The following is a 27,826-nucleotide window of genomic DNA, read 5'->3' on the forward strand; positions in this document are numbered from 1 at the left end:
GCCCTTTTCCTCAACTTCAGAAGAAAATTAGGTAGGCTGCTTGCTCACCCACCTAGAAGCTCTTACAAGGCCAACTCAAGACCTGTGAAAATCATTTAAAAGACTGAAGAGTTTACCACCAAAAACTTTGCAACCCATGAAGGCTCTGTTTCCGCTCTTCAAAGGCATGCAGCCAGGCCGTTCAGCTCCTCATCACACGAGGAACTATTTTGGATGCACCTGAAGGTTACAGAGCACTTGCCCATGAGTACTTACACTCCCAACCCCTTGTGAGGTGGGCATTATTATTAGCTCCATTTTACAGAAAGGGAAACTGAGGCTCAGAGAGAAACGTGACTTTCTCAAGGCAACGTGTGAGGAAGTGGCAGAGCCCGCGCTAACGGACTGGCCGGCTCAAAGTTTCCTGCTGAGATGGTTCAGGCTCTTTCTGCCCCAAGCACTTTCCAACTTCACTGCTCAAAGTGTGGTCCTTAGAACAGCAGCATCACACCCCTCAGGAGGTGGCCAGAAATGCAGAGTCTAAGGCCCCAGCCCAGACTTACAAGGGGTTCCAGAAGGTCAACACGGGCCTCTGGGGCTATGGCTGGGCACAAGCTCCACTTCTACCCCACAACATCTTGGGTAATCTGCAGTGAAATCATTAGCCTCTCCTGGTCTCTCTATCTGTAAAATTTAGAGCTACCTCAGATTAACCAACAAGCAAGATGCAAGTAGGCTGCTTAGTGCAGTGCATGGCACATATCCTGCAAGATGTCCCCTTTTATATACTGACCCTACAGAACAGGTCGGGCTCTGCCTCAAGCTCTTTCAAACCTCACTACTCAAAGTATGGTCCTTAGATCAGCAGCTTCACATTCCCAAGAGCTGGCCAGAAATGCAGAGTCTTGGGCCCCAGCCCAGACCAACAGGATGAGTCTCTGTATGTTCATGGGACCTGCAGGGAATTCATATGCATGTTATTGTTTGAGAAGCGCTGCTTTACGATGTGAACTCACTTAGCCTTATGAGGGAGTCACTTGTTCAAGCCCCATTTTATGAATGACAAAACCAAAGTAAGTGACTCTGGGAAGTTTACAAGTATGGGGTGGAGCTGGACTACGACTTGGGAAGTAGGCTTTGGGGCCCATGTCCTTCACTGCAGGCTAGGCTGCCTCTCAAAGTACCAGGGCTTTTCATCTGAAGACCTCCACATGACAGCAGTCTGGCTATGGGAGCAGCAGGGAATGAGCTCTGTGGTGCTCAGGGGAAAGTAGACCCTTCTGCCCTCCCAGACTGTGGATTTTAGGATGGAGCCAGGGTCTGAAGCTGATCTCCTGCCACATGCTGCGTTCTGAGGCCCAAGCATCATTCAGACCCTCCAAGTCTGTGTACTAGCTGCACCAACCCTGTCACAGCCCTGCACACTCCCCAACTCCTTCCAATCATAACCTTGCAGCAACACTGCACATCTTGACTATACAATGTCTCTTGGGTGCCTGGTATTCAAAAGGACTCATGGCAGTGTGGACAGGCTGAACAGGTGCAGGCTTTGGGGACAAGAAGCCTACGATGGAATCAGCTTTACCACAAACAGGCTCAGCCCTTCTAGTCCTTCTGCTACCTGTTTGCCATACCACAGTCAGGACAAGCCACTCCAGCAAATAATTTATTTTTGCTGTAGGAAAACTCTCCCATGAGAAGCTAAAACTCCAAGCCTGCCTTGTATGTGGATTTGAAGTTCTGAGTTACCACATCCACATGGGGAAGAATCCACAGATAGAATTTAACACAGAAATTGGACACAGGCTAGTAATATCCCTGAGGTGTCTGATGGAAATGAATGTAAAAGTACTCTGGGGAGAAACTGCAACCCAGACTGCATGGGAATTATACAGGAAAAAATATCCTAGCTGAAGATGAGCTCACAATCAAAAATCACAAAACACTTGAGAAAATACAAGTTGGCACACTCAGCAAATGAGAGGATTACCTAACGTGACTTCAAGTAATAGAAGGATCCAAAAGAAACTGTAAAATAGGGGTGTTTAAAATAATCACAGAGAGGAAAAGAGACATGAACAATAAGAAAAGAACAGGAGAATATGGGGAAAAAATAGATTTGAGGAGAAAGAAACGTCTGGAAACGAAAAACAAGTCATGGACGTCTGCTGAGATCAACAGCAGATTAGGTGGTGCTAAAGGGAGCATAAATTAACTGAAAGACCTGAAGTAACTGACCATAATGTAGCACAGAAAAACAGAGATGGAAAATATAATGGAGAGATTTAAAGACAAGAATGCTAAGATTTAAAATAGGTACTGTACAGATTCTATCAGGAGATCACAGAGAAGAGGAGAAAGTCAATATCAAAAGAGATAAAGGATGAGAATTTAACAGAATTGATGAAAGATCCACTAGTTTCCTAAGGCTGCTATAAAAAATTACTATAAATTTCGCAGCTTAAAATAACATAAACTTATTATCTCATAGTCCTGTAGGTCAGATGTCTGATGCAGGTTTACTGGGCTGAAATCAAGTTGTCAGCAAGGCTGCATTCCTTTGTGGAGGCTCTAAGGGAGAATCATTTTCTTGCCTTTTCCAGCTTATAGAGGCCACCCACATTCCTTGGTTCATGGCCCCTTCCTCCATCATCAAAGGCAATAATGCCCAGCTGGGTCTTCCTCACTTTCTCAGTTTGTGTCACTCTGACAGATTCTTCTGCTTCTCTCAACTACATTTAAAGACCCTTGTGATTACATTAAGCCCATCCAGGTAGTCTAGAATACTCTTGATTTTTAAGGTCAGTTAACTGGCAGCCTTAAATGCATATCTGAAACCTTAACTCCCCCTAGCCATGGAACCTAGCATAGTCATAGATTCTGGGAATTTGGACATGAATATCTTGGGGAGAGGGCTTCTATCTACCACAGACTTGAATCCTAAAATTTAAGAACTGAAACAAAAAGCTAAGCAATAGAAATAACAGTACGTGCACGCACCGACATATCATATTTAAACTTCAGAACATTAAAGACAAAGCAAAATCTTAAATACGTCCAGAGGAAAAAGAAAGCTTACCTACAGAGGGCAAATATTTGACTGGAGGCATATTCTACATAGCAGAAATAAACTCCAGAAGGTAGCAGAATACAATTGTCAAGGTGCTGAGGAAAACAACTGTCAACAAATTCTTCACTCAGCTAAATTCACTTAAAAGGAAGGGTAAAGATTAGGCATTTTCAGTAAAAGAATGTTTACCATTTTTAGACCTTCACTAAAAGAACTAAAAAGGAATGTACTGCAAGAAAAAGAAACTATATTCAGAAAGAAAAATTGACATGCAAGGAATAATAACCAGCAAAGAAACTGGTGGCTCAAGCCTGTAATTCTGGCACTTTGGGAGGCTGAGGCAGGCAGATTGCCTGAGCTCAGAAGTTTGAGGCCAGCCTGGGCAACATGATGAAACCCCAACTCTCCTAAAAATACAAAGAAAAAAAAAAAAAAGAAAAAATTAGCCAGGCATGGTGGTGCATGCCAGTGGTCCCAGCTATTCAGTAGGAGGATGGGAGGCAGAGGTTGCAGTGAACCGAGATCGTGCCACTGTACTCCAACTTCGGTGACAGAATGAAATCCCATCTCAAAAAAAAAAAAAAAAAAAAAAAAGGAAAGAAATTGGTGAATGTGTTGTTAATATAAGAACTGACTATAAAAATCATAATACTGATATTAATTTGAGGGCAGAGGTTGGTATGGCGTAGAACTGTAGTAGCAGGCAACAATATTGTAGAGGATAAGAGGAGGAATGAGTAGAGTTAGAGCATGTCAAGGTTATATTCAGAAGTAGTGGAGGTAATTACACTTAGCTTTTGTTATGTGTATATAATTTAGGGATAACTTCTTAAAAATACATGAATTACAATGAATGGTGGGGAGGATAAAATAAAGAACACCCAATCACTGGATCACTGAAACAAGAGCAGAAAGTATACAGTGATAGAAAACAAGGCACGGCATGTGCCTGGGTGAAGCTTAGAGTCTAACAGAGAGGAGAGTAAGTGAGCAAACTTCCAAAGGATCATTATTAAACACTCCACAGGCATCACCGCAGCATATGGAAGTTAGGGGGAATACTGGAAAAATACTGTTTTTTAAGGTTAAATTTTTAAAAGAACTCCCATTTCTTAAGCACCTAGTAGTGCCAGGAATTGCACCAGGTAATTTCCACGTAACATTTTATTCCAAGTAAAAATCTGGTAAGGTAGGAGATGGTATCTCAACCTTGCAAGTGACACCATGAAGACTCAGAGAGGTACAGTAAGATGTCCAAGGTCACACCAGCAGTAAGAGGCAGGATCGTGATTTAAATCTCATGCTAACAACTCTTTACTTTCTCCTACTTCATACTGCTGTGTGATTTTTTAAATGGATAGGATTTTAGTAGAAAAAAACAGGACTAGATGTCAATCTGAATTGAGAATCTCCAGGCCTGTGCCCTGCTGGAAGGATAGAATAAGCACATTCCAGCCTATTTGGGTATAAGCAACAGATATTCATTTTGAACATCAAAAAAGCTCACAGGCCACTATCTTGTGGGTCCTTTCATCCCTCTGCCTCTAGAAATAGATACACTCTCACCTATACATGAACTCTATTTCTCTGAGAGGCAAATAAAAAAAAGAAACCCTGCTGTAAAGAGGTGAACTGAAATTCTATAGATGACTCAGAGAGTAGCCTCTCTGGCTAAGGCCATACTTACCTACTTGTCAATTTGTTAAGAAAAAAATAGAAGACCAAACAAAGCAGCCATCTCATTTATGAATTAATTAAACTGAAAATAAATTTGCATTTTATTGATACAAAAGAAGTACCTACTATACTGTTTTTCATTTTTAAAAAAGTTATATCTAGTTTATATCTCTTTTCTTTCCTTTTTGGTGTTGGTAATTCAATTTGGACAGATGGCTAAGATTCTACCTTCTTGAAAGACCCCAAATTTTATAATGTAACTGGTTCATTTAAAGTAAAATGTTCTAAAGTTAGTCCACATTCTCTCGCCTTCTTAAACAGAATATACTGTATGCATATAACTACTTCTCAATGGTCACCTGCTGGCCTATAACAGAATATTCCTCTTAGAGGCTTCTGGGATGTGATTCTATAACAAATAGTCCTAGACTGCTATGCATTTTGAAGTCCTAAATATGTCCTGTAAATTCATTGCTCTCATTATGCACTTCCTAGCTGCCACTTGCACCTGCTATTAGTTGTCTGCTGGAGAGAACAGACTCCCCCTCTATGACTTCTAGCTTTGGATCTGGCATGTGTTTACAGCCAGACTACCAAATTCATTAGAATGGGATGTAAAAGAGGAATCAACCAGGGTCCCTCTCTGTATACTTCATCTGAACCTGCTGAAATCCAGTCACACCAGGCCCATCTTAAATGCAACCACCTTCAAAGGAGATTTCCCCATACCCCAGACTAGATGCACACTCTCCTTTCTCCCAAAACCCTGAATACTTTAAATGCCTGTTGTGATTCTTCCAACAAACTCCCTTGTAGAATGTGTACCTCCTTACTGTATCTTGCCTTCTATGTGATTTAAACCCCTGGTATTCACACCCTTCTGTAACCCCCACCCTCAAGAGAAGGTTGGACCTAGTGACCGGCTTCAACAGAAGATGCCAAAATGATGGCATGTCACCTTCAGGAGGAGATTAGGTGACAAAAGAACCATCCTCTGTTGCTATCTTTCTGGGAGTTCTTGCTCTGAGGGAAGAAAGCTGCTTTGTCATGAATAGCCCTCACAAGAGGCCCACATGGCAGGAAACAGATGCACCCAACAACCACACGGGTGAGCTTGGAAGTGAATTCTCCTCCAGTCGAGCCTTCATGTGAGACTGCAGCCCCAGCCTCCACTTGACAGCAGCCTTGTAAGAGACCTTGAGCTGGAAGCATCCGGCTGAGCCATGCCCAGATTCCTGACCCACAGCAATTATGAGACAATAAGTGTATGCTGTTTTAAAATGCTAAGTTCAGAACAATCTGCTACACAGTTATAGATAACTAATACAATCCTTTAAGAGCTAAAATAGTATACTTATGCTCTTTATATCCCTTGTAGCACCTAGTCCAGACCCTTTCACATAAAAGAACTTAACAAATGTTTATTGAATTAAGAGAATGCCAGTCTTTACCTCCCAAGAAGTTTACAGTCTAGTGGAGGAGGCGGAGGATATCAGACATTTAACAAGTTACCCCATAAATATATGTAGACTAACAACTGTGATAAGACTTGCCGAAGTGATGGCCGAGCTGAGACCTGAAGGAACAGCAAAAGTGAGGGAAGCAAGGAGGAAGACAGGCCCGTTCCAGTCAGAGGGACACATATAAAGGCCCTGGGGCAGGTGTGGGCATGAAAGCAAGCCAGGTGACTGGGGTACAGGAGAAGAAGTACGTGAGGCGGGCTGCACGATGAGGCGGGACTGCGCCACACTGAGGGTTCTGTCAGCCAGGGTCATCAGAAGCCATCGATACATTTGGTTGGGGAGGGGTGTGCGTATAAAGGGTTGACTTGGCCACAGCTGCATTTCTGGAAGATCATTCTGCCTGCCTTATGCAGAATGTATGAAACGGCAGGAAGCATGAAAGCAGGCAGACTTATGAGAAGGCTAATTACAGTAGTCCAGACAAAATAGCCTAGTAGTGGACTGTAATGGTCATGGTGGAAATAGAAGTAAACATATGAAAGAGCTATTCAAGAATAAAGGTGAACCGGCCTTGGGACAGGTTTGGACATGGGGTCATGACAAGAAGGGTGTGAAAGGGGACTCCTGCATGTCTGCCGTGTTCCTGGCAGTGGTGGTAGGATTGTGGGCTGAGGCCGAGGACACTGAAGGAAGACCTGGAGTCTTCTCCCAGTGGGGAAGTGGATAAGCTTTCAATCAAGAAGAACTTTGTGTAATCTGTTTCACTGACTCTCTCCTTAAGGGGCATTTCTGTTAATCTCCTGGTTCTCTGCTGTATCCCAGACAGGAAAAATATCACAGTAAACCCACTGGCTTCAGAATCTACTTAATACACACAGTAATGTATGAATTTCTGGCCTTGAGGCCACTCCAACCAATGTCACCTATACAACTAGAAAAAGTAGTTTAATTATAACCATGAAAGTCGTTGCCTTCTGGTTCCTCCATTCACAAGCAAGGCAAGGTCTGCTGGTGGACTTTAACTGGCCTCTGCTTCACGTTATCAATGATAGGACCATTTATTAGATACCTCCTGTATGCCAGGTACTTTATGGGCCCCTGTGCATACATTATCTCTAATCTCGCCAGCAAAATACTGTAAAATTTCTATAAAGGAGGAAGCTCAGAGCAGCAAAGTAAATTCTCAAGGTCACAGCATGGTAAGTTGAAGGCAGGATTGGAACCCAGGTCTGCTAGACTAAAACCTGTATTCCTCCTCTCGCACAGCCTCTTCATTTCAGTAGGACCTTCATTAGGGGCTGCTTTACCCAGTCAGCTGGCTCACCCACATACTCAACCCCCTTCCGTTGCTGAGACAGCTGAAAATACCAGATCATTAACTTTGACTGTTTTCCTCCTGTTCTGTAACCGACCGACGCTGATTAGGAAAGGAACCTCAATTAACCAAGCCCGCAGCTCAGGAGGTGAGAACCTGCGCACCTCAAATCAGTCGAGCACAACATGTTTTCCACGATGAGTGAGCAACAGTTACCACCCAGGGCTGCTCTACAGAGGAACTGAGTTGGAGACGTCACATGTATGCAGTTTGTTGAAAGAAAATGCTGTGCCTTTTTCGAACACGCTTTTAGAAAGTAGTGAAGTAGAAAGAATCTGGGAAAAACTGGTCTGTGCAGATGTCATGATGAGCTTAAAATAAGGAGGTTTCCAGGTGTATAAACATATGAACAGCTGCCTTCGGGGTGGACTGCACGCTCTAGGCTTCTTTGAATTCTACACAGAGGTCTACACAGCAGAGAACCCCAGGGATGCTTCTGTTACAGGTGGAGGAGAAAGAAGCCCCCAAAACACCATGCTTAGAGAAGGCACAGCACACAACTACCACCCCACAACCCCAAGGCTTTAGCCACAGTGCTTCCCTCACCATGTGTCAGTCATTCCAGACGGCCACGCACACAAGCCTGTAAAAGAACTAGGGTCTATTTCAACCATAATAATAATGCAATCAGAAGCTGAAGATCACAGCACCTCCCTCCCACCCACCCCACTTCCTGTGCCTCCCTGAAGGTACGGGGTACACCGGGCAATGCCAGGCCATTCTAGTATCCCAGTGTCAGTGAGTGGTCATCCCTTGACTGCATCCCCCAAAACATACCCTTCTCATTAACCTCCCATTGCTATTATGAAAAACAGAGTCCAGGATATTTCAAGGACAGAAAAGGGGTCTCGGAGTTAAATGTCTTCAGTGGGCCTGGCACTGGGATGAACCAACAGACAAAAGGGTTGGCAAGAACAGAACCCCTGCCCTCCTGACACCTACTTGGTTAAGTTGTGAGACCCTAGCTCAACTGGGTTCTTTAAGCCTGAATTTCCTCATCTGTACAATGTGGATCATAACAATCCTACATCAGAAGGGAGGTGATGAGATGACACAAGATAAACAGCAAACACAAGGAACGAAGAGCCCCTGCTCACTGGCCGTCGTCACTGTTATCGCCATTCGCCACCCTACTGCCCTACCCCAGGCATCTTGTAGGAAAAGGCTGCTCAGTGGAGCGTCTTCCCACCTTTGTGCTGTCAAGAATCTCTTCCCTTCTCCCGCCATGTACCCTGTATTTTGAATGATGTTGTCAACCTCACTGCATTAAGTATTCATTGGTTCCCTATTTTATTCACCTAAGACATAAGCATGATTAATATTTAAAAAGTAATGTAAAAAAGCGGTAAAATAGACTTCATCAAAATTTAAAAATTTGTTTGCCATAGGGCACTATCAAAAGAGTAAAAAATCAACTCTCAGAATGGGAGAACATATTTTCAAGTCATATATCTGATAAGGGCTTACTATCTAGAGTATATGAAGAATGCTTAAAAGTCAACAATAGAAAGAAAAGTGACCTCATTTTAAAAATAGGCAAAGGATGTGAAGAGAAAGGAGAGAGAGAGAGAAATGGCCAATGCACCCATGAAAAGATGCTCAACATGACTAGCCATCAGTGAAATGCAAACCAAACCAACAGTGAGAGACCACCTCACATGCATTAGCGTTGCTATAATAAAAAAGGCAGACATAACAAGTGTTAGCGAGGATACGGAGAAACCAGAACCCTCACATACTACTGGTCAGACTGTAAAATGGGGGAGCCACTGTGGAAAACAATTTTTGCAGGTCCTCGAAAAATACAGGAAGCAATATGACCCAGCAATTCTAACAACTGGAAAAGATCCAAGAAAATTCTACTAGAAATTGGAAATATATCCAAGAAACCTGAAAATATATAAATATAGGTTCACGTAAAAACCTGTATGTAACATCTGTGGAAATATCATCCATAAAAGTCAAAAGTAGAAACAACACAAATGTCCCACAAATAGAAAAGTTGATAGATAAAATATAGTCTATTCATGCAATGGAATATTATTTAGCCACAGAAAGGAATGAAGTGTGGATACACACTGCAACACGGGTGAAACATGAAAACATGCTAAGTGAAAGAAGCCAGACACAAAAGGCTACATACTGCACGTTTCCATTGATACAAACTGTCCGGAATAGGCAAATCTATAGAGACGGAAGGTAGACGCGTGGTTTCCAGGGTGTGGGGAAAGGAGAATGGATGGAAGTTACTATTTCATGTGGGCGAGGTTTCTCCTTGGGGTGACGAAGATGTTGTGGAATTCAACAGTGGTGATGCTGGCACAACCTTGTGAAAACACTAAAAATCACTGAATCGTACATTTTAAAAGGGTGAAATTTATGGTATGTGAAACAGATCTGTCTCAACTATATATATAATATGTAGCAACATATATTATATGTATTATAAACTGAGTGAGACACATTAACTGAGTGAATGATGTCTGCAGCAAACAAATATGACATGCTGATGACAACAAAGTTTAGCTGCAAAAGCCCAAGATGTGACATTTGGATTCTGAGTCGGCCCCTTGGCTAAGTCTGTGTCCACCATCAGTTCAGTGAGTCCCTCTCCCCATGGTCTTCATCTATAAGATGAGATGGTATTATTACATGGTCATAAAGATCAAATGGGATAATGTATGGAAAATGATCAGCAAATTGTCCCCTGCAGTCAAATTTTTATGCATGCTGGTTACCGTCCTCAGCATCCTGATGGAAGGAAGCAGAAAGCCAATGTCCCATTCTGAGTAGAAGGAGCCACAGCCCAGCCTGCCCTTCCCTCTGGCTGCCACCCCTTACCTCAGGTGTCAGGGCATTGTTATCCGAGGTCTGACTGGACAGCAGGATGTGCGTGAACCCTTCTTCCTTCCGCACGACGATGTCTCGAAACCGACAGTTGCTTTCATTCTGGCGGACACTGTACCTGAGCCTCTTGTCAAAGACGTAGTCCTTCTCCGCTTCCAGCTTCCTCTTCACTGGACTATGCAGGTTCAATCCCCCGTTGGTCAGAGCAGAGCCTTCCAAAACCAGATAAACAATGTAAGAAACTGAAATGGGCCACAATCCTTGAAGGACGTGATCACAGGATGTTGGGATTTCCAATGGAAAGGCTTGAATGTGGCTGGGACACACCACCTCCTCCCCTGTGCCACCCTCTGTCCTAGGAAGAGGGGAGATGAAGAGACAGGCTGAATTCCTGCATCTCCAAATTCAGGAGAGGACCTAGAGGGCTCTTTGTGAAGGCCCTGTGCGGTCCTCTATTCTCTTCGCCCATACATCAGCTTCTGCTCAGATTCCTTGGCCACAGGGAATCAATCCACTGACCACCATGAGAGGCAGCCCTCTCCACTGGTGGATGCCTATGAATGACAGGAAATTATCAATAAGAGCAAGACCAGCAGCTAACCTTTATCCAACCTGTATTATGTGCCAAGCACCATCCTCAAACACATCACGGGCATGATCTTATTTAATATGAGAATCAGAGATGGGGCTCTGGGACCCCCCAGTACTTCCTTGGGGGCTGCCTTGAGATGAGACGGATGAGTACCAACCAGGCAGTGTCCTTAGGTCTCTCTCCTCCTCTCGCAAATCAATTACAACGGTTTTGCATTTTTCTCTTTCACATATTAACATTCACAAATGGCCTGAAAGCACCCTGCTGAAAAGGTTTGAAAACTAAAAACAGAATGATCCAGATGTATAATGGTTCCCAGTCTTCGGCCTCACACAGGATACATCAGGAGCTCTGGGGTGTTCTAAAGAAAGCAAGGCCAAGCCAACACCTCCAAACCTCCATTGGAAGCAGGTACAGGAAGAAGCTTAAATGTGTATTTTGAAAACATTTCCCAAATACCTCCATCCAAAAAGAGAGAGAGAGAGACAGAGAGAGAGAGAGAGAGAGAGAAGGAAGATACAAATTACCAATATCAGAAATGAAAGAGGGGGCATCACTATTGATGTTATAAATCATGCTACTATAAAGACACACACACACGTCTGTTTACTGTGGCACTATTCACAGAAGAAAAGACTTGGAACCAACCCAAATGTCCATCAATGATAGACTGGATTAAGAAAATGTGGCACATATACACCATGGAATACTATGCAGCCATAAAAAAGTATGAGTTCATGTCCTTTGTAGTGACATGGATGAAGCTGGAAACCATCATTCTGAGCAAACCACTGCAAGGACAGAAAATCAAACACTGCTTGTTCTCACTCATAGGTGGGAATTGAACAATGAGATCACTTGGATGATCTCAGCGCAGGGAACATCACACACCGGGACCTGTCGTGGGGTGGGGGGAAGGGGGAGAGATAGCATTAGGAGAACTACCTAATGTAAATGACGAGTTAATGGGTGCAGCAAACCAAAATGGCACACGTATACATACGTAAAAAACCTGCACATTGTGCACATGTACCCTAGGTCTTAAAGTATAATAAAAATAATAAAAAAGTAATAAAAATAAAAGGATAATAAAGGAGTACTAAGAAAAACTGCTCTGCCCATGTATTTGATAACTTAGATGAAATTTCTTTAAAGACACAAACTTCCAAAATATACACAAGGAGAAATACATCATCTCATCTGAATAGGCCTATAAAAAAAGAAATTGAAGGAATTTCTACTACAGAAATTGAATTAATAATTAATAATCTAACAAAGACAGCATCAAGCACAAAGAATTATACCAAACATTTCTGGAGGAAATAATACCAATTCTCCACAAGCTGTTCCAGAAAACAGGTTCAGAGGAACACTTCCTAATTAATTCATTCCATGAAGCTTGCGTTGCCCTAATACCAAAGGCAGATAAAGACATTACAAGAACACAAAATAGTAGACTTGTATCTCTCATGAACACAGGTGGAAAAATAATCTTCAGCAAAGTATTAGCACATAAATGTGTAAAGAGAGGTATATGCCACAATCAGGTATAAGAAGCTGGTTCAATATTTGGAAATCAATCAATGTGATCCACCATATCAACAGGCTAAAAGAAGAAAAACCATATGATCATACCAATTGATGTAGAGAAAGCATCTCACAAAATCCAACAGAAAGGGACTTCCTCATCCAAATTGTCTCTGTTAGCAGATGACATGATTGTATACTTAGAAAACCCTATCATCTCAGTCCCAAATCTCCTTAAGCTGATAAACAACTTCAGCAAAGTCTCAGGATACAAAATCAATGTGCAAAAATCACAAGCATTCCTATCCACCAATAATAGAGAGCCAAATCATGAGTGAACTCCCATTCACAATTATTACAAAGAGAATAAAATACCTAGGAATACAACTTAAAAGGGATGTGAAGGACCTCTTCAAGGAGAACCACACACCACTGCTCAAGGAATTAAGAGAGGACACAAACAAATGGAAAAACGTTCTATGTTCATGGATAGGAAGAATCAATATTGTGAAAATGGCCATACTGCCCAAAGTAATTTAAAGATTCCATGCTATCCTTATCAAGCTACCACTGACTTTCTTTACAGAATTAGAAAAAACTACTTTAAATTTCATATGGAGCCACAAAGAAGCCTGTATAGCCAAGACAACCCGAAGCAAAAAGAACAAAGCTGGAGGCATCATGCTACCTGACTTCAAACTATACTACAAAGCTACAGTAACCAAAACAGCACAGTACTGGTACCAAAACAGACTGATAGACCACTGCAACAGAACAGAGGCCTCAGAAATAACACCACACATCTACAACCATCTGATCTTTGACAAATCTGACAAAAACAAGCAATGGGGAAAGGTTTCCCTATTTAATAAACGGTGTTGGGAAAACTGGCTATCCATATGCTGAAAACTGAAACTGGACCTCTTCTTTATGCCTTATACAAAAATTAACTCAAGATGGATTAGACTTAAACGTAAGACCTAAAGCCATAAAAACCCTAGAAGAAAACCTAGGCAATATCATTCAGAACATAGGCATGGGCAAAGACTTCATGATTAAAACACTAAAAGCAATGGTAAGAAAAGCCAAAATTGACAAATGGGATCTAATTAAACTAAAGAGTGTTTGTACAGCAAAAGAAACTATCATCAGAGTGAACAGGCAACCTACAGAATGGGAGAAAATTTTTGCAATCTATTCATCTGACAAAGGGCTAATATCCAGAATCTACAAGGAACTTAAACAAATTTACAAGAAAAAACCCAAACAACCCCATAAAAAAGTGGGCAAAGGATATGAACAGACATTTCTCAAAAGGAGAAATTTAGGCAGCCAACAAATGTATGAAAAAAAGCTCATCATCACTGGTCATTACAGAAAAGCAAATCAAAACCACAATGAGATACCATCTCATGCCAGTTAGAATGGCAATCATTAGTAAGGCAGGGCTGGAGAGGATGTGGAGAAATAGGAAGCTTTTACACTTTTGGTGGGAGTGTAAATTACTTCAACCATTGTGGAAGACAGTGTGGTGATTCCTCAAGGATCTAGAATCAGAAATACCATTTGACCCAGCAATCCCATTACTGGGTATATACCCAAAGGATTATAAATCATTCTACTATAAAGACATATGTATGCACACATATGTTTACTGCAGCATTGTTCACAACAGCAAAAACTTTGAACCAACCCAATGCCCATCAATGATAGACTGGGTTAAGAAAATGTGGCACATATACACCAGGGAATACTATGCAGTCATAAAAAAGGATGAGTTCACGTCCTTTGCAGAGACATGGATGAACCTGGAAATCATCAATCTCAGCAAATTAAAACATGAACAGAAAAACCAAACACTGCATATTGTCACTCATAAGAGGGAGGTGGACACAGGGAGAGAAACATCACACACCGGGGCCTGTCTGGGGGCAGAGGGCTAGGGGAAGAATAGCATTAGAAGAAATACCTAATGTCGATGACGGGTTGATGGGTGCAGCAAACCACCATGGCACGGGTATACTTATGTAACAAACCTGCACATTCTGCACATGTATCCCAGAACTTAAAGTACATTTAAAAAATCCTTTAGTTACTAAAAAGCACAAACTTAAAAAAAAAAAAGAAAAAAAGAAAAGAAAAAGAAACGGACTTCTTCAATTTGGCAAAGAACATCTACAAAATACCTACAGATAATGTCATACTTAGCGGTGAAAACCTGGATGCTTTGCCCTTAAGATCTGAAATAAGAAAAAGATGTTCTTTCTCTTCTTCAATATCACACTGAGAATCCTAGCTATTGCAGAAAAAAGTTTTAAGGGAAATACAAGTGTATAGAGTTTGGGAAGAAATAAATAAAACGATTTTTGTCCACAGAAGACAAGACTGTCTACATAGAAACTACGAAAGAACTGGATTAAGGAAAAAAAGATAAAAAGAAAAACAATTACTCCTGAACTAATAAGCAAATACAGTAAGGTCACAGAATACAAAGTTAACAGACAAAAGACAGTTACTTTTTCATATACCAGCAATGAGCAACTGGAACTTGATGTTTTTTAAAAAATATATTGAGTTTTAGTATTTAGTAAAATAGAGAGATTATACTTAACAATAATTTATTGTATATTTCAAAGTAGCTAGAGGAACTGGAATGTTCCCAAAACAAAGACAAGACAAATGTTTGAAGTGATAGATATCTCAATTACCCTGATTTGATCATTACGCATCGTATGCAGGTATCTAAGTATCACATGTATTCCAAAAACATGTAAAACTATTATATGTAAATTTTAAAACTTTAAAAAATATTGTTTATGACAGCATCCAAAACATGAAATACTTAGATATAAATCTAATAAAATATGTACAGGATCCATAAGTGAAAAATTGTAAAACTGTGATGAAACAAAAAAAATCTAAGTAAATGGAGAAATAGTCTGTGTTCATGAATTGAAAGACTCAATTTTTTTTTTTTTTCTTGAGACAAGGTCTCACTCTGTCACCCAGGCTGGAGTGCAGTGGTGCTACCAGAGTTCACTGCAGCCTCAACCTCCCAGGCTCAAACTGTATTCCCTCCTCAGCCTCCCAAGTAGCGGGGACTACAGGCATGTGGTAACACACCTGGCTATTTTATTATTTTTCTTTTTTTCTTTTTTTTTTGAGACGGAGTCTCGCTCTGTCGCCCAGGCTGGAGTGCTCACTGCAAGCTCCGCCTCCCGGGTTTACGCCATTCTTCTGCCTCAGCCTCCCGAGTAGCTGAGATTACAGGCGCCACCACCTCGCCCGGCTAGTTTTTTGTATTTTTTAGTAGAGACGGGGTTTCACCGTGTTAGCCAGGATGGTCTCGATCTCCTGACCTCGTGATCCGCCCGTCTCGGCCTCCCAAAGTGCTGGGATTACAGGCGTGAGCCACCGCACCCGGCTATTTTATTATTTTTCACAGAGACAGGGTCTCACTATGTTGCCTAGGCTGGTCTCAAATTCCCAACCCCAAGAAATCCTCCCGCCTCAGGCTCCCAAAGTTCTGGGATTACAGGTGTGTGCCACCACACTTGGCCAAGACTCAGTATTTTTAATATGTCAATTCTTCCCAACTTGATCTACAGACTCAATGTAATCCCAATTCAAATTCCAGCAAGCTATTTTGTAGATAATGGCAAAATGATTCGAAACTTTATATGGGAAGGCAAAAGACCTAGGTAATACTGATGAGTAAGAATCCAGTTGGAGGACTCACACTACCCAATTCCAAAACTTACTACAAAGCTAAAGTAATCAAGACAGCGTGGTGCTGGTGAAAGAATAGATACATGCATCAGTGGTATATAACAGATGACCCAGAAATAGATGCACAGCAATATACTGAGGTGATCTTTGGCAAAGAAATAAAGACAATTCAATGCAGAGAGGATAGTCTTTCTCAACAAATGGTACTGAAACAAATGGATATCCATTTGAAAAAAGGAAAAAAAGAACCTAGACACAAACCTTGTACTTTTCAAAAAAAAAAAAAAATTAACTCAATATGAATCACAGACCTAAATGTAAAATGCAAAATTATAAAGCTCCCAGAGGATAATATAGGAGAAACCCTAGGGAACTTGGGTTTGCAATGAGTTTTTAGATATGACACTAAAAACATGATCCATGAAATAAAAAATTGTTACACTGGACATTACAAAGAACATAATTTAAACAAAATAATTTCAATAATTTTAAAATGGGCAAAAGATCTGAAGAGACACCTCAACAAAGAAGTTATACAGATGACAAATAAGCATTATGAAATGATATTCACCATCATTTTTCATTAGGGAACTAGAGCAAGGAAATTAAAGCCAGGAGGTACCACTACACACACATTAGATTAGCTAACATCCAAAAACCCGACACCACCAATAGCTGGAGAGGATGCTGAGTGACAGGAACGCTCATTCACTGCTGGTGGGCATATAAAATGGCACAGCTACTTTGTAAGACAGTTTTGTTTTTTCTTAAAAAGCTAAACATAGTCTTACCATATCAACCAGCAACCACCATTCCTAGGTATTCACCCTAATGATTTGAAATCTTAAGAGTCACAAAACAAAAGCAAAACACAAAAAACTGCAGCTTTATTCAAAGCACCGAAAGCTGGAAGCAACCATTATGTCTTTTAGTAAGTGAAGGGATAAATAAACTGTGGTACATCCACAATATGGAATATTATTCAGCAATAAAAATGAGTTATGAGGGAATGGAGCAAGATGGCAGAATACAAGGCTCCATGGATCGTCCCCTCTCCTCTGCAAGGACATCAAGTTAACAACTATCTACACAACAAAAACGACCTTCATAAGAACAAAAAATCAGGTGAGCACTCACAGACAGTACCTGGTTTTAACTTTATATTGCTGAAAGAAGCACCGAAGAGGTAAGAAAAGCAGTCTTGAATCACAAATGCCATCGCTCTCCCTTTCTCTTGCAGCAGTAGTGTAGTATGGAAAGCATGTTTGTGCACTGTGGAAAGGGAGAGTGTAGCAATTGTGAGGCATTGAACTCACTGTTGTCCTGTTACAGCAGAAAGCAAAACCATACCAAACTCAGCTGATGTCTACCCACGGAGGGAGCACTTAGACCAGTCCTAGCCAGAGGAGAATCACTGATATCAGTGGTCAGAACTTGAGTTCCTGCAAGCCTTGCCACCATGGGACAAAGTGCTCTGGGGCTCTAAATAAACTTGAAAGGCAGTCTAGGCCACAAGGGCTAGAACTCCAAGGCCAATCCTAGTCCTGAACTGGGCCCAGAGCCAGGAGACTCAGGGGGCACACAACCCACTGAGATACCAGCTGGGGTGGCTAAGGGACTGCCGGTATCACCGCTCTCCTAACACCAGACTGCACACTTCAAGTCTCCAAAAGAGATGCCTCCTTTCCACTTGAGGAGAGGAGAGAGAGGAGTGGGGAAGACTTTTTCTTGCATTTTGGTTAACAGCTCAGTCACAGCAGGATAGGGCACTGGTCAGAGTCATGAGGCCCTCTTTCTAGGCCTAGCTCCCAGATATTTCTGAACACAGTCTGGGCCAGAGGGAACCTGCTGCCTTCAAGGGAAAGGACCCCATCTTGGAAGGATTCATCACCTGCTAACTGAAGAACCCTGAATAACCAGCAGCAATATACAGGTACCACGTAGAGGGCCTTGGGTAAGACTCTGAGACTTAGTGGCTTCAGGTGAGACTCAGCACATTCCCATCTGTGGCAGCTATGGGGAGACATAAATACCTAACTCTTCAATTCCCAGACACAAACATCTACAAGAATCAAGACCATCCAGAAAAACACAACCTCACCAAATGAACTAAATAAGGCACCAGGGACTGATCCTGGAGCAAAGGAGATATGTGAACTTTGAGGCAGAGAATTCAAAGTAGCTGTTTTGAGGAAACTCGAAGAAATTCACAATAACACAGAGAAGCAATTCAGACTTCTATCAGATAAATTTAACAAAGAGATTGAAATAATTAAAAAGAATCAGGCAGAAATTGTGTAGCTAAAAAATGTAACTGGCATACTGAAAAATGCATCAGACTCTGAATAGTGGAATTGAACAAGCGTAAGAGAGAATTAGTGAGCTTGAAGACAGGCTATTTGAAAGTATACAGTCAGAGGAGACAAAAGAAAAACGAATAAAAAACAGTGAAGCACGCCTACAGGATCTAGAAAATGGCCTCAAAAGGGCAAATCTAAAGAGTTAGTGGCTTTAAAGAGGAGGTAGGGAAAAAGATGGGGGTGGAAAGTTTATTCAAAAGGGTAATAACAGAGAACTTCCCAAGCCTAGAGAAAGATATCAATATTCAAGTACAAGACCAAGCAGATTTAACCCAAATAAGGCTATCTCAAGGCATTTAATAATCAAACTCCAAAAGCTCGAGGATAAAGAAAAGATTCTAAAAGCAGCAAGAAAAAAAGAAACAAATAACATACAATGGAGCTTTAATACATCTGGCAGCAAACTTTTCAGTGGAAACCTTACAGGCCAGGAGAGAGTGACATGACATATTTAAAGTGCTAAAAGAAAACAACAAACAAACAAACAAAAACCTTTTACCCTAGGATAGTATACCTGGTAAAAATAGCCTTCAAACATGAAGAGGGAATAAAGACTTTCCCAGACAAACAAAAGCTGAGAAATTTTATCAACACCAGATCTCTCCTACAAGAAATGCCTAAAGGAAGCACTTTAATCAGAAAGAAAAGGATGTTAACGAGCAATAAGAAATCATCTGAAGGTATAAAACCCACTGGCAATAGTAAGTTTACAGAAAAAACAGAATACTGTAACACTGTAACTGTGGGATGTAAACTACTCTTATCAAATAGGAAGACTAAACAATGAACCAGTCAAAAATAGTAACTACGACAACTTTTCAAGACATAGTACAATAAAATATAAATAGAAATGCAAGTTAAAAAGCAGGGGGATGAAGTTAAGGTATAAAATATTTATTAGTGGCTGGGTGCAGTGGCTCATGCCTATAATCCCAGCACTTTGGGAGGCCAGGGCGGGTGGATCACTTGAGGTCAGGAGTTCGTGACCAGACTGGCCAACATGGTGAAACCCGGTCTCTACTAAAAATGCCAGAATTAGCTGGGCGTGGTGGCATGCCCCTGTAATCCCAGCTACTTGGGAGGCTGAGGTGGGAAAATGGCTTGAACCAGGAGGCGGAAGTTGCAGTGAGCTGAGATCTCACCACTGCATTCTAGCCTGGGCAACAGAGCGAGACCCCATCTAAAAAAAATTATATATTTATTAGTTTCTTATTGTTTGTTTCTTTATGCAAATAGTGTTGTTACAAGCTTAAAATAACAAGATATAAGGTATTATTTGCAAGCCTCATTGTATTAGTTCATTTTCACGCTGCTGATAAAGACATTGGGTAGACTGGGAAGAAAAAGAGGTTTAATTGAACTTACAGTTCCACGTGGCTGGGGAAGCCTCAGAATCATGGCAGGAGGTGAAAGGCATTTCTTACACGGCAGTGGCAAGAGAAAAATGAGGAAGACGCAAAAGTGGAGACCCCTGATAAAACCATCAGATCTCATGAGACTTATTCACTACCATGAGAACAGTATGGGGGAAACTGCCCCCATGATTCAATTATCTCCCACCGGGTTCCTCCCACAATTATGGGAATTATGGAAATACAATTCAAGATGAGATTTAAGTCAGGACACAGAGCCAAACCAAATTATTCCACCCCCGGCCCCTCCAAATCTCATGTCCTCATATTTCTTTTTTTTTTTTTTTTTTTTTTTTTTTGAGATGGAGTCTCACTCTGTCGCCCAGGCTGGAGTGCAGTGGCCAGATCTCAGCTCACTGCAAGCTCCGTCTCCCGGGTTCACGCTATTCTCCTGCCTCAGCCTCCAGAGTAGCTGGGACCACAGGCGCCCGCCACCTCGCCCGGCTAGTTTTTTTGGATTTCTTAGTAGAGACGGGGTTTCACCGTGTTCGCCAGGATGGTCTCGATCTCCTGACCTCGTGATCCGCCCGTCTCGGCCTCCCAAAGTGCTGGCATTACAGGCTTGAGCCACCGCGCCAGGCCATGTCCTCATATTTCAAAACCAATCATGCCTTCCGAACAGTCCCCCAAAGTCTTAACTCATTTCAGCATTAACCCAAAAGTCCACAGTGCAAAATCTCATCTGAGACAAGGCAAGTCCCTTCTACCTATGAGCCTGTAAAATCAAAAGCAAGCAAGTTACTTCCTAGATACAGTGGGGGTACAGGTACTGGGTAAATACAGCTATTCCAAATGGGAGAAATTGGTCAAAACAAAAGGTTTACAGGGCTCATACAAGTCCAAAATCCAACGGTGCAGTCAAATTTTAAAGCTCTAAAATGATCTCCTTTGACCCCAGGTCTCACATCCAGGTCATGCTGATTCAAAAGGTGGGTTCCCATGGTCTTGGGCAGCTCCATCCCTGGGGCTTTGCAGGGTTCAGCCTCCCTCCTGACTACTTTCTGGGTTGGCATTGAGTGTCTGCGACTTTTCCAGGTGCCCAGCACAAGCTGTAAGTGGATCTACCAGTCTGGGGTCTGGAGGACGGTAGCCCTTTTCTCACAGCTCCATTAGGCGGTGCCCCCGCAGGGACTTGTGTGGGGGCTCTGAGCCCATATTTCCCTTCCACACACCCTAGCAGAGGTTCTCCATGAGAGCCCTGCCTCTGCAGCAAACTTCTGTGTGGGCATCCACACATTTCCATACATCTTCTGAAATCTAGGTGGAGGTTCCCAAATTCCAGTTCTTGACTTCTGTGCACTTACAGGCTCAACACCACATGGAAGCTGCCAGGTGGAGGTTCCCAAATTCCAGTTCTTGACTTCTGTGCACTTACAGGCTCAACACCACATGGAAGCTGCCAAGGCTTGGGGCTTGCACCCTCTGAAGCTATGGCCCAAGCTGTATGTTGGCCCCTTTCAGCCATGGCTGGAGCACCTGGGACAAAGGGCACCAAGTCAGTCCCAAGGCTGCACACAGCAATAAGACCCTGGACCCAGCTCACAAAACCATTTTCCCCTAGGCCTCCAGGCCTGTGATTGGAGGGGCTGCTGTGAAGACCCCTGGCATACCCTGAAGACATCCTCCCCACTGTCTTGGGGATTAACATTCAGCTCCTCATTACTTATGCAAATTTCTGCACTTGGCTTGACTTTCTCCTAAAAAAAAAAAAAAATGGGTTTTCTTGTCTATCACATTGTCAGGTCACAAATTTTCCAAAGTTTCATGCTCTGTTTCCCTTTTAAAACTGAATGCTTTTAGCAGCACCCATGTCACCTCTAGAATGCTTTGCTGCTTAGAAATTTCTTCCACCAGACACCCTAAATCATCTCTCTCAAGTTCAAAGTTCCACAAATCTCGAAGGCAGGGGCAAACTGCCACCAGTCGCTTTGTTAAAACATAACAAATGTCACCTTTGCTCCAGTTCCCAACAAGTTCCTCATCTCCATCTGAGACTACCTAAGCCTGGACCTTATTGTCCATATCACTATTAGGCTTTTGGTCAAAGACATTCAACAACTCTCCAGGAAGTTCCAAACTTTCCCACATTTTCCTGTCTTCTTCTGAGCCCTCCAAACTGTTCCAACTTCTGTCTGTTACCCAGTTCCGAAATCACTTCCACATTTTCAGGTATCTTTTCGGCAATGTCCCACTCTACTTGTACCAATTTCATGCTGCTTATAAAGACACTGGATAGACTGGGGAACAAAAGAGGTTTAATTGGACTTAACAGTTCCACGTGACTGACAAGGCCTCAGAATCATGGTGGGAGGTGAAAGGCACGTCTTACGTGGCAGTAGCAAGAGAAAATGAGGAAAACCCCTGATAAAACCATCAAATCTCATGATACTTATTCACTACCATGAGAGCAGTATGGGGGAACTACCCCCATGATTCAAATTATCTTCCACCAGGTCCCTCCCACAATACTTGGGAATTATCGGAGTGCAATTCAAGATGAGATCTGGGTGGGGACACAGAGCCAAACTATATCACTCAAGCCAAAAAATATATAATAAGTACACAAAAAATAACAACAAACTAAATCACATAACCAGACAAAAAGCACCTCTACTATAAAGAAGACAAGAACGAAAGAAAGAAGGAAAAGAAGGGCACAAAATACCCAGAAAACAAAAAACAAAATGGCAGGAGTAAGTATTTACTTATCAATAATAACATTGAATGTGAATGTACTAAACTCTTCAATCAAAAGACAGAGTGGCTGAATTAAAAAACAAGACCCAGGCTGGGTGTGGTGGCTCACACCTGTAATCCCAGCACTTTGGGAGGCCAAGGCAGGCGGATCACGAGGTCAGGCGATCAAGACCATCTTGGCCAACATGGTGAAACCCTGTCTCTACTAAAAATACAAAAATTAGCTGGGCACAGTGGCATGTGCCTGTAATCCCAGCTACTTGGGAGGCTGAGGCAGGAGAATTGCTTGAAACAGGGAGTCGGAGGTTGCAGTGAGCTGAGATTGCGCCATGGCACTCCAGCCCGGTGACAGAGCAAGACTCTGTCTCAAAACAAACAAACAAACAAACAAAACAAAACACCCCCCACAAAAAAGACCCAATGATCTGCTGCCTACAAGAAACATACTTCACCTTTAAAGGCAAATAGACTTAAAAAAAAAAAAAAAGGATAGAAAAAGATATTCCTTGCCAATGGATATACCAAAAAAGAGTACCAGTAGCTATACCGATGTCAGACAAAATATACTTCATGACAAAAACTATAAGAAAAGATAAAGAGGGTCTTATATATTGATAAAGGTGTCAATTCAGCAAGAAGATACAACAATTTTAAATATATATATATATATACATACACATACCCAACACTGGATCACCCAGATATGTAAAGTAAATATTATTAAAGCTAAAGAAACAGACCCCAATATAGTAAGAGCTGAAGACTTGAAGACTCTACTTTCAGTATTGGACAGATCTTCCAGACAAAAAATCAACAAAGAAATATTGGACTTCATCTGCACTATAGGCCAAATGGCCCTAATATTTATAAAATATTTCATCCAATGGCTGCAGAATTCTCTTCTACTCCTAAATGAACGAATTAAGAAGGAAATCGAAAAATTTCTTGAAACAAATGATAGTGGAAACAAAACATACCAAAACCCATGGGATATAGCTAAAGCAGTACTAAGAGGGAATTTTATCGCTTTAAGTGCTTATATCAAAAAAGAAGAAAAACTTCAAATAAACAACCTAACAATGCATCTTAAAGAACTAGAAAAGCAAGAGCAAATCAAACCAAAATTAGATGAAAAAAAAAAAAGGTCAGAGCAGAAATTAATAAAATTGAAAAGAAGAAAACAATACAAAAGACGAATGAATCAAAAAGTTGTTTTTTCTATAAGCTAAACAAAATTGACACACATTTAGCAAGACTAAGAAAAAAAGAGAGGAGATTCAAATTAATAAAATCAGAGATGAAAATGGAGACCTTTTAACTGATACTGCAGAGATTCAAAGGATCATCAGTGGCTACCATGAGCAATTACAAGAAATAAAGTGGAAAATCTACAGGACAGAGACAAATTCCTAGACACATACAACCTACTAAGACTGAACCATGAAGAAATCCAAAACCTGAACAGATGAATAAACAAATAGTGATATCACGGCCATAATAAAAAGTCTCCCATTAAAGAAAAGTCCGGGACCCAATGTCTTCACTGTTGAATTCTACCAAACATTTAACAAACTTTTACCAAACTATTCTTAAAAGTAGAGAAGGAGGAAATACTTCCAAACTCATTCTACAAGGCCAGTATTACTCTGATACCAACATCAGAAAGAAAAAATAATCAAAAAAAGAAAACTACTGGCTAGTATCTCTTATGAATATTGATGCAAAAATCCTCAACAAAATACTAGCAAACTGAATTCAACATTACGTCAAAAAGATCATGACCAAGTGGGATTTATCCCTGGGATACAAGCATGGTTCAACATACACAAATCAATCAATGTGATACATCATATAAACAGAATGATGGACAAAAACCATATGATTATTTCAACTGATGCTGAGAACACATTTGATATAATTCAACACCCCTTCATGATAAAACCCTCAAAAACTGGCATAGAAGGAATATACCTCAACATAACAAAAGCTACATATGACAGACCCACAGCTAGTATCCTGCTGAATGGGGAAAAACTGAACGCCTTTCATCTAAGATCCAGAGCACCAGGATATCCACTTTTACCACCGTTATTCAACATAGTACTGAAAGTTCTAGCTGGAGTAATTAGACAAGTGAAAGAAACAAAAGACTTCCAAAGTGGAAAGGAAGAAGGCAAATTATTCTTGGTTGCAGATGATATAATCTTATATTGGGAAAACTAAGGACTCCACACCAAAAAACTATTAGAACCAATAAATTCAATAAAGTTGCAGGATGCAAGACCAACATACAAAAATCAACAGCATTTCTATATGCCAACAGTAAACAATCTGAAAAAGAAATAAAAAAAGTTATCCCAGGCCAGGCACGGTGGCTCGCACCTGTAATCCCAGCACTCTGGGAGTCCAAGGTGGGTGGATCACCTGAGGTCAGGAGTTCAAGACCAGCCTGGCCATGGTGAAACCCCATCTCTACTAAAAATACAAAAAATTAGCCAGACATGGTGGTGCATGCCTGTAATCCCAGCTACTTGGGAGGCTGAGGCAAGAGAATTGCTTGAACCTGGAGGTGGAGGTTGCAGTGAGCAGAGATGGTGCCACTGCACTCTAGCCTGGGCAACAAGAGCAAAACTCCATCTCAAAAAAAAAAAAAAAAAAGTTATCCCATTTACAATAGCCACAAATAAAATTAAATAACTAGAATTAAGTTAACCAAAGAAGTCAAAGATCTCTACAATAAAAACTATAAAACACCGACGAAAGAAATTGAAGAGGACACCAAAAACTGGAAAGATATTCCATGTTCATGGATTTAAAGAAGCAATATCACTAAAATGGTCATACTACCGAAAGTAATCTACAGATTCAATGTGATCCCTCTCAAAATACCAACAATATTCTTCACAGAAACAGAAAAAAACAAAATTTATATGGAACTGTGAAACACCCAGAATAGCCAAAGCTATCCTAAGCAAAAAGAACAAAACTGCAGGAGTCACATTACCTGACTTCAAATTACACTACAGAGCTACAGTAACCAAAACAGCATGGTACTAGCATAAAAACAGTCATGGAAATCAACGGAACAGAATAGAGAACCTGGAAACAAATCACACACCTACAGTGAACCAATTTTCGACAAAGGCGTCAAGAACACACACTGGGGAAAAGACAGCTTCTTCAATAAATGGTGCTAGGAAAACTGAATATCCATATTCAGAAGAATGAAACTAGGCCCCTATCCTACCTCCTGCCATACACCAATATCAAATCAAATTTGAAAAGATTTAAATCTAAGACCTCAAATTATGAATTTACTACAAGAAAACACTGGGGAAAATCCCCAGGACATTAGTCTGGGCAAAAATTTCCTGGGCAATACCCTACAAGCACAGCTAACCAAAGCAAAAATGGACAAATGGGATCACAGTAAGTTAAAAAGCTTCCACACAGCAAAGGAAACAATCGACAAAGGAAGAAATAACCCACAGAATGGGAGAAAACATGTACAAACTATCCATCTGACAAGGGATTAATAACCAGAATATATAAGGAGCTCAAACAACTCTATAGGAAAAAAAAAAAAAAAATCTAATCCAATTAAAAAATGGGCAAAAGATTTAGACATTTCTCAAAAGAGGACATACAAATGGCAAACAGGGATACGAAAAGGTGCTCAACATCACTGATCATCAGAGAAATGCAAATCAAAACTACAATGAGATATCATCTCACCACATTTTACGTAACATGGTTTATACCCACAAGACAGGCAGTAACAAATGCAGGAGAGGATGTGGAGAAAAGGGAACTCTCACGCACGGTTGGTGGGAAAGTAAATTAGTACAACCACTATGCAGAACAATTAGATGGTTCCCCAAAAACTAAAAATAGAATAACCATGTGATCCAGCAATCCCACTGCCGGGTATATACCCAAAAGAAAGGAAATCAGTATATCGAAGAGATATCTGCACTCTCATGTTTGTTGTAGCACTGTTCATAATGGCCAAGATCTGGAAGCAACCTAAGCATCCATCGACAGACAAATGGATAAAGAAAATGTGGTACTTATACACAATGGAGTACTATTCAGCCATAAAAAAAAGAGATCCTGTCATCTGCAACAACATGGATAGAACTGGAGGTCATTATGCTAACTGAAAGAAGCCAGGCACAAAAAGACAGACATTACCTGTTCTCACTTATTTGTGGGATCTAAAAACCAAAACAATTGAGCTCATACAGAATAGGACAGTTAGGGTGGGAGGTGGGGGAGGTGAAGTGGTTAAGGAGACAAAAAAATAGAAAGAATGAATAAGACCTAGTATACGATAGCACAACAGGGTGACTCTGGTCAATAATTAACCTACGCTTTAAAATAACTAAAAGAGTGTAATTGGATTCTTTGTAACTCAAAGAATAAATGGTTGAGAGGGTGGATACCCCATTTTCCATGATGTGATTATTATGCATTGCATCCCTGTATCAAAACATCCCATGTACCCCATATATTTATATACCTACTATGTAACCACAAAAATTAAATTTTTTTAAAAAAGTTAGCTATCAAGTCACAAAGAAAGAATGAATAGTAAATGCGTATTACTAAGTTAAGGAAGCCAGTCTGAAAAATCTATATATGATTCCAACTATAAAACAGTCTAGTAAAAGCAAAAGTATGAAAAGGTAAAAAGATCAGTGGTTGCTAGAGGTTCCAGTAGAATAAGGAGAGGGTCAAATAGGTGAAGCATAGGAGATTTTTTAGGGCAGTTAAAACTGCTCTGTATGGCCGGGCGCGGTGGCTCAAGCCTGTAATCCCAGCACTTTGGGAGGCCGAGACGGGCGGATCACGAGGTCAGGAGATCGAGACCATCCTGGCTAACACTGTGAAACCCCGTCTCTACTAAAAAATACAAAAAACTAGCCGGGCGAGGTGGTGGGCGCCTGTAGTCCCAGCTACTCGGGAGGCTGAGGCAGGAGAATGGCGTAAACCTGGGAGGCGGAGCTTGCAGTGAGCTGAGATCCGGCCACTGCACTCCAGCCTGGGGAACAGAGCGAGACTCCGTCTCAAAAAAAAAAAAAAAAAAAAAAAAAAA

General features: G+C 41.2%; 1 protein-coding gene across 2 annotated transcripts in view; it reads right to left on the reverse strand.

Moving 5' to 3' along the window:
- CDYL2 (chromodomain Y like 2) overlaps positions 1-27,826 on the reverse strand; it is a 240,705-nt gene that overhangs the window by 56,136 nt on the left and 156,743 nt on the right. For both annotated transcript variants that reach the window (XR_002734661.2, XM_023226834.2), the window contains exon 3: positions 10,406-10,623. Coding sequence is in view for 1 of the 2 variants with exons in the window: in XM_023226834.2 (XP_023082602.1) it covers positions 10,406-10,623 (218 nt within the window). In the remaining variant the exon portion in view is untranslated. The remainder of the gene's footprint in view (positions 1-10,405; positions 10,624-27,826) is intronic.

Source organism: Piliocolobus tephrosceles, chromosome 17, assembly GCF_002776525.5.
Source record: "Piliocolobus tephrosceles isolate RC106 chromosome 17, ASM277652v3, whole genome shotgun sequence".
In the NCBI taxonomy this organism is placed as follows: Eukaryota; Metazoa; Chordata; class Mammalia; order Primates; family Cercopithecidae; genus Piliocolobus; species Piliocolobus tephrosceles.